The sequence below is a fragment of the Bactrocera oleae genome, chromosome 5, assembly GCF_042242935.1.
Source record: "Bactrocera oleae isolate idBacOlea1 chromosome 5, idBacOlea1, whole genome shotgun sequence".
In the NCBI taxonomy this organism is placed as follows: domain Eukaryota; kingdom Metazoa; phylum Arthropoda; class Insecta; order Diptera; family Tephritidae; genus Bactrocera; species Bactrocera oleae.
In genome coordinates this window covers 64834628-64842125 of record NC_091539.1, presented here as the reverse complement: position 1 = coordinate 64842125, position 7498 = coordinate 64834628, and the positions used below count along the sequence as shown (strand labels likewise).

Below are 7498 nucleotides of genomic sequence, written 5' to 3'. Positions count from 1 at the left end.
ATGTTGCATAAATCCGCACACATACACAAAGCGTGTATAAATATGTATGCAAAATATGTGTGCGAGTGTTTGGCGTTTTGTTTGATTGTGTATGGCAACGCCACGCATTATCAACCACGGTTTGGCAGTTTTCAGTTTTCAGTTTTCGCTGATTTCTTTTTTCGTTTTTGTTTTTTTATTTGTTGTTGTTATTTTTGGCTTTCAACTTCTGGCAGCAATCACTTTTCATTTCATGCGCTGCTATGTATGTATGTGTTTGTATGTTTGGTGTCGGCGTTCAGCAGTTGATTTGCTTAATCGAATGACGGATTCATAACGATGCGGACGCAACAAAAGAATGTTGTGGCAAGCGCCGAAAAAATCAGAAAGCAACAAAAGAAAATGTTGTTGTAAATTTTGTGACTTTTTTCGCCGTTTGAAGTGCAGCTGAAAGTTACGTGCGTGCCGTTTTGTGGTAAAAAATTGTTGCACACAATTTGAGCGGCGCGACGCGTGGAAAAAAGCGCGAAGATCAAAGGATAACAGTGCTGTGTGCCGTTATATGTATACGTGTGTGCATGTGTGCAAATGTGTGACAATACTTTGAACTGAAATTGTTGATGATTTTTGTAAATTTGCTGTGATGGCTTGCAACCCTTTCACATAAGGCGGCGAAAGAGGGGAGAGAAATAAAAGCGAAAAACTTCAAATGCGCCAAAAGTGCTACTACCTTACCAATTATGTGTATGTGTGTGTGTGCGTGTGTGCATATTTCTAAGCATTTGAAATTGACGTAAGTTCACTTCCGTTTCCGTTTTGCAAATTTGCCATTCAACAGGTTCCACACACGCTTTGATAGCTGTGGCCACACACTTCAAAGTTCACCAGCACACGAACACTCTTACACACACATGCCCAACACATGACTTGTCGCCGTTTACTTTGTATTACACCCACACCCCACCCGGGTTATGCAAATGAAGTGCGGATATGCGCCTCATTTGCCAAATTGAAGTTCAAAGTTTATTCGTGCCAATCGCTTAAGACACAAAACTTCTAAAAAACAAAAAAAAAAAATAGAATAAAAATAAAAAAAAGTAAATTTTGAAAATTTTCCCAGTTGCAGCTCGCTGGCATGAACGTGCGTGTTTCATAAACCTCTAATAAATTGTGACGTGTGAAAATTCGACAAAATGCACATCTCAAGTGAAGTGAGTTCCACCACGAATCATCAGCAGCCACCACCCGCTAGCGCCACGCCGTCGAAACGTAACGCCACCAGTGCTAATAACAACACGAATAACAATAACAACAACAATAACAATAGTGTAAATAACAATAATACGAGCGGTAGTAATAAGAAAGTCATTGATACGAGCCCATATCTAACACCTGAGAATCTCTTCGAGCGTACTGTCGATGTGCTGCTGGCCGAACATCCGGGGGAATTGGTGAAGACCGGCTCACCGCATGTGGTAAGTTTTAAAAATGTATTACTTCAAAGTGATTTTTAAACAGTTTACTACTTTTTTCTTTTAATAAGGTATAAAAAAAATTGATGAAAGCTTTTTAGCGAAAAGTGTAGCTTTTAAACTTTCACTCATAGATCTTAAGCTTCATCGGTAAACTTTTGTAATATTAATATATATTTGTTATAATATGAAAGTTATTCGATAGAAAAAAGATAAAAATAATATTCGATGGTCGAAAATGTTATTTTAAGCTTTATTAGGTACAACGGAAGTTCAACATTTCTCAAATACTCGCAGTTTTAAGCTGCACACTTAGTGTGAAATTAAAAACAATCAATTCTTTTTATATTTCCATAGGTTATACCATTAATTTTTCAGCATACTCGAAAGTTATTCGGGATAAAGAAATAACGAATGTGGATGCCGTACTTCAACCATTTATTCTGATCCCTTTTTTTCAAGACAAGGAATGGAACGATTGTCTTACCTGTCGCATTAGATTTAAAGGTTAAGAAAGCTTTTATACTGATGGCACCAATCTTTCGCTAGTAGTGAGAACTTGTGAGTAACTATCCTATTGAGAACAGATGAGCATAAAATCAGCTCGGTCGAAAGCTCGACCGATATGTAATTTTGAAGATTCCTGAATATTATGGTTCATAGAAATCATTTTGCCATTAAATATTGCTCTGAAATATTAACCTAATATGGTTGACTGCTGTCTCTTCAGAAAAATGTAGCCTTATAGTCTAGTCAATGTTGCAAAATAATGCAATGACTTTCTGTTCTCAATATATTGTATTATGAAAATCTATTCAGAAGACAGAATAAGTCCCTAAATATAAAAAAGTGTATAGTTGTGACCACTTGTATAGTTGTTGAAGAACCAGACGGCGACTTTTTCTGTACAATTAAGATTATTGCGTTAATTCGGAAATCGGTTTTTATAGGAATCTGTTATGAATATGGGAAAGAGTGCTCGGAACAAGTCCCTGAAAAATGAGACCTTTAAGAATAGACAAAGAAACCAGTTTTCAACAGAGGCAGTTTTCGTAAAGATTCACACATGAAGAGCAGAGCGAACTTTAAGTATGAGCAGACTTTTCGAAAAGAACAACAGCAGTGGATATATAGCTATTAGAAGATGACTTCATATTTTTAAACCTTTTTAGAAAAGCTCAAGTGGAATTAGTTACAGATTTAGTAGAATTCGAAAGATATTTTAAAACTACCGCCGTAAAAGGAGCTGATTAGAGATTTTAAATTTTGTGGTTTTATTTTTTCTGGATTTCAAAACTTAAACCTGCTAAAAATTGTATTTTATGTGACCCTTTTTGTATATTACACTTCCATGGAGCAGTCCTAACTGCTGGCAGTTAAATTAGTTATTATTGAACCAAATAATTTATTGACACTTAACATTTAGTTATTTACCAAACAGAACGGGGAAATATAATTGAATCTGTTCATTATTTCCACAGGTTTGCACAACGCTGCCCACGCATTGGCGCTCGAACAAAACGCTACCAATTGCCTTTAAAGTGCTCGCCTTGGGCGAGGTAATGGACGGAACGATTGTAACAATACGAGCGGGGAATGATGAGAACTTTTCAGCGGAGTTGCGGAATTGTACGGCCGTTATGAAAAATCAAGTGGCTAAATTCAATGATTTGCGCTTCGTTGGACGCAGTGGACGTGGTAAGTTGATGGCAACTAGAGGGAGGTGTTGTAATATTTTACAGGTTAGAAAAGCTGGATGAGGTGTGTAGCAGTAAATTTTGTTTGTTTGAAATTTAATTTTTGATTTTCAATGTACATACTTTATGGGAAAAATAGATATCCAGACCAGTCTACCTCAACATTTGAGTCTTAAATTATTTCAAGATCACGTGATTTGGAATCTTAGTTCTAAGACAAATTTTAGCTCACAATAGCTAATTTAGTTTCGGAAGACATTTCGATTCTGAAAAAACTTAGATCTATAGAGCCAGGTACTAGCATCCCAGATATTTCCAGCCGGTGATCTTGAACCAATATTGGATTACACTCAAAAAATCATTTCAAAACTCTATTTATCTCATAGGTTAATATTTTATGATAAACTCAGCTGAACTGTTTTCAAAAATATTATAAAATGGGAGCAGAACTTAGATATAGGTATTTAAGAGCTCTAGTTGAAACTTGTACTAACAAATATCCGGTAATCGACTTTTACTAATGGCGGAATTACGTAAATCCTTTGTTTAGCGGAGACACGTCCCGAACTTTAGCGAAGACCTGCACCAGCTGATTATGAAAATCTCTTAAATACCTTTAAGTCGAACAGACTTTTCACAGCCACTGTAAAACTGACCAACAAATGATCTGCCAAGTCTCAAAGCTGACGTGTACCGTCTGTCTGCTATCAATCAATCCATCACGAGTAGCCGACACATTTACTACTCCATCCTGTGAGACTACAAGGTCAGGTTGCTGGTTCGTCTGTGTTAAGATTTCTCTTTTTACTACATCTTCTCAAAGCAAATGGAGGGTGACACGAAATGAACAAGCTATACAATGAAAAAAAAGACAAACCAACTGATTGATTGGGTGTGAGATTGGTAGTAGGTGGGGGTAAGGCAAAGCAAAATCACTAAACAGAAAATTAAATCACCGTAGCTGTTTATTTTGTGCTCCACAAAGTGACTGCCCATACCGAAAACCAAAAGAAAATACAAACTAGCAAAGCTTTTTCTTCGGAAGAATTCCTGCACTTTTTCATTTCTTGGGAAAACTGAAGTTTCTTTTTAATTTTGGGGTAGCAAAAACGGTTGTTTGGTTGTTACCGTCGGTTGCGGGTTGGGGCGGTAGGTTATTTGTGGCGTTTGACAATTTGCTCATTAAGCAATGCCGGTTCGTTAAGCGTGCGCTTTTTTACTTTTCTTATTCAATTTATACAAATTTTCTTTATATCTTTTTTTTTGTATTTTTGTATTTTTTTTGACAACAAAATTTTTAATGTCGCCCCAAATGCCGGGTGACATTTTAAATGCGGAGCCAAGTGGCCGATAATGCTCGAGGCTTTGCTGGCAAATACGCACTTATTTGCATTTGTTTTTTTTCTAAAATTCTTAAGGGTGGCAGCACGATTTCTACACTTTTTCTCGCACTCGTTTGAAGCGTCCCTTCTTTTATTTATTTATTATAGGATTTGTAGCGAAAAAGTTACCGAAGAAATGAATTTAAATTACATGCTGGTTATAATCAAATCTAAACCCTTTCTTCTCAAGCGCTTTTTGCATATTTACAAAGGGATTACTAGGGTCAGTGACAGTTACGCGCGAGCTTTTAATGTCAATCCTTTTGTAAAGTAAAAAAAACAAAGTTTATATAAAAGTAAAAACAAATAAAAAATTATTCCGAAAAATCCTTTTAAGCCCCTCAGAAAAGCAACTCTGCGGATTAAGTAGTAATTTTTAATGCTCAGTCGTTAAGTTCCGAAATTATTTGCTCATTTCGAAAATTATTTGCACATTAAGTATAGTGGTTGGTGTAAGCTCCCAGTAAGTGTGTGCTTGCCACAAATATCTAATGCTGCACTTAATATTATATAATATTACTAACGCACATTTACACCGGTTGTTCTTGAGCTTAGAGATCCAGCGTTAGCAGGTGTTGACCAGAGGCTTGAGTGGTTAGATTGTAGTTTTGGTTGCGTGTGTCCACCAGAAAACTTCATCAAAGCTTTAACAAATAATTTTATACACTTTTGCATTGTATCACTTATTGTGGTTGTTGTTGTAATTTTCATTTAGCATATGGTATGTGTGATAAACTTGCTGTGCAAAAGTGTGTTTGGGCGCCGAGCATTAGTAATGCATTAGTAATTAATTAACAACATTCCACAGCGTTGCTGCCGTTTGTGTTAGTCTCTCATCCATCGCTTACTTATTATCTTTGGATGTATATGGGTATGTGTGTTTGTGTGAATGTATTGGTAGCTTGTACCTTTGAGCTGATGAACTGCATGCACACGCTGCAGCTGCTGCTGTTGCTGCTTCATTTTAATTAAATTTATTTTCCAAGCTAATGATAAGATCGCCAGTGCAACCAACTGCTGCATATAGTTTTGTATGTATGGGTATTGTACTTACAGGGTTATGCATTGTGCGCTTCAAGAAATAATTTTCTTAGTGTTTTAGCAAAATTGGTTATTTTAAATTTGGGAATTTTTCGAAACCATCTCTTTTTGAACTTTGAAATTTTTAAAGTTCGAAAGTTTAGCTTGAAAGTATTTGAGGTTATGCTGAAGAAACTTTTTATATAAATTCGATTGTCACAGTATTAGATATCCATATGTTGTTACATAACGGTACAGCATTATGAAATGAGAAATTGAAAAGAAAATTGTGTGCGTTCAACTGCGTATTAGGGATAATAGTTTCTCCTGGCTGTGGCTAAGTTCAATAAGGAGAGTGAGAATATAATTTTAGAGATTTTTAACAATTAGATTTGTATACAGTAAAATTTTCTGGTACTAAAACGATTATTTTTTGATACTAATTATAATTGAATTAAATATTTTTATAGGTGGCAACCATTTTGAAAAATATCTTATATATCAATTATTACTTTATAAAATATTCTATATTTAATTTATTTAATTAATTATTTATTAGGTGAAAAGTATAAGTCTACCTTAGCACTTCATAAATCTCTGTATTAATTTTCTACTCACCTCTCTTTTGAGATAGGTTATTGCGACAATTTCTCATTAGCCGCCAATTTTTGTAAGACTTTTTCGCTCAAATTTATGTTAAATAAAGCCTGAAAAAGAGAAATTTTTCTTAATTTTTCTCTACTTTCAGCATAAAGTGCCAAAGTTTGGCCTTTTGAGGGTTCTACTCTTTCACTTTTGCCAAGTATATGCTCTCTAATGTTTCATCAGTATGCATGAAGGACTAGAAGAATTCGATTGATCCAAAGCTTTCTAATTAAAGTTGAAAACTTAGGTAGAACTTTTTAAGCTAAATTAATTAGAGAGTCTTCAATTTGCTAATTCTTTGTATGCTATACTTGAAGTCTACTAGAATCTCAAAAAATTTACATAATAATAGAGGAAAGCATTTAAATAAAGTTTTTGAGTGAAATAACCGTTTGATATACTAACTATCCTTGATTATACCAGTCTATGTGAGTTATACCAGTTGTTTGTTCGACTCGTCACTCTCAAACTTTTGAGTATCAAAGATAACTTATAATTAGTAATAAATATAGCCTTCTGATAGGCTGATAGTTGCAATCGAAATGAGTCCCCCAGAGTAACCTTTCTAGTTGCTAAGCGCGTTCGGAGCCCTGTCTAAATGTCTGCCGATTAACATTCCGCAGCTCGAGAGAAATAACCCATTATATGTAACAGTAAATATACAGTAGAATAATATAGTATGTACGTATATTATATACATACATGTAATTCGCTGTATGTAAATGAACATGTGCCCATTCGACCGGAAATGCATAATCCCAGGCGTAGCAAAAGCAGCAGCTCATGAAATGCAATATAGGTGTGCACTTCCCCTCTTCCCGCCACGCACTTACCGCTCCGAACCGAATAATCTCTCTAAGTATGTACAAGCTTTATTACTTCACTCTACAACTACTTGCGCCATCGACCAGTGAGAGCTGGCCATTTCGGAGATTGGACCGCCGTCGTCGTCGTCAAAGCACTTAAGTTGATCTGCATTGCTTTGCATCTTTGCATTTTCTAGTGCCGCTTGCGTTTTGTGGGGACTTACCGTTTTGCTGCTGTCAATAAGCGCTCGCAATCATCGTCATATTGCATTGGTAAGAAGAGAGCTAAAGCAGCAACAACAAAGGGTTGCTTTGTTGTGGATACACTTACATACACACAAATAGCTAATGCATTTAATCACTTCAAGTAATCATTAGCGTCGTTGTAATTATTTTGTTGCATTGTTACCGTTAAGCGTTAAATACTTGCTGATTAACAGGAAATGCATTTGGAAAATTGCTAGCCATACCACGAGCGCCTACGATGTGGCAAGTGG

The 7498-nt window shown here is 35.7% G+C and overlaps 1 protein-coding gene across 1 annotated transcript in view; it reads left to right on the top strand.

The window, feature by feature from the left end:
- Nucleotides 1–1105: 1105 nt before the first annotated feature.
- The window catches only part of RunxB (Runt related B), a 52481-nt gene continuing 46088 nt past the window's right edge, over nt 1106–7498 (top strand). Inside the window, exons 1-2 of the mRNA XM_014236398.3 lie at nt 1106–1454; nt 2933–3149. Coding sequence (XP_014091873.2) covers nt 1173–1454; nt 2933–3149 — 499 coding nt within the window. The 5' untranslated portion in view covers nt 1106–1172. The remainder of the gene's footprint in view (nt 1455–2932; nt 3150–7498) is intronic.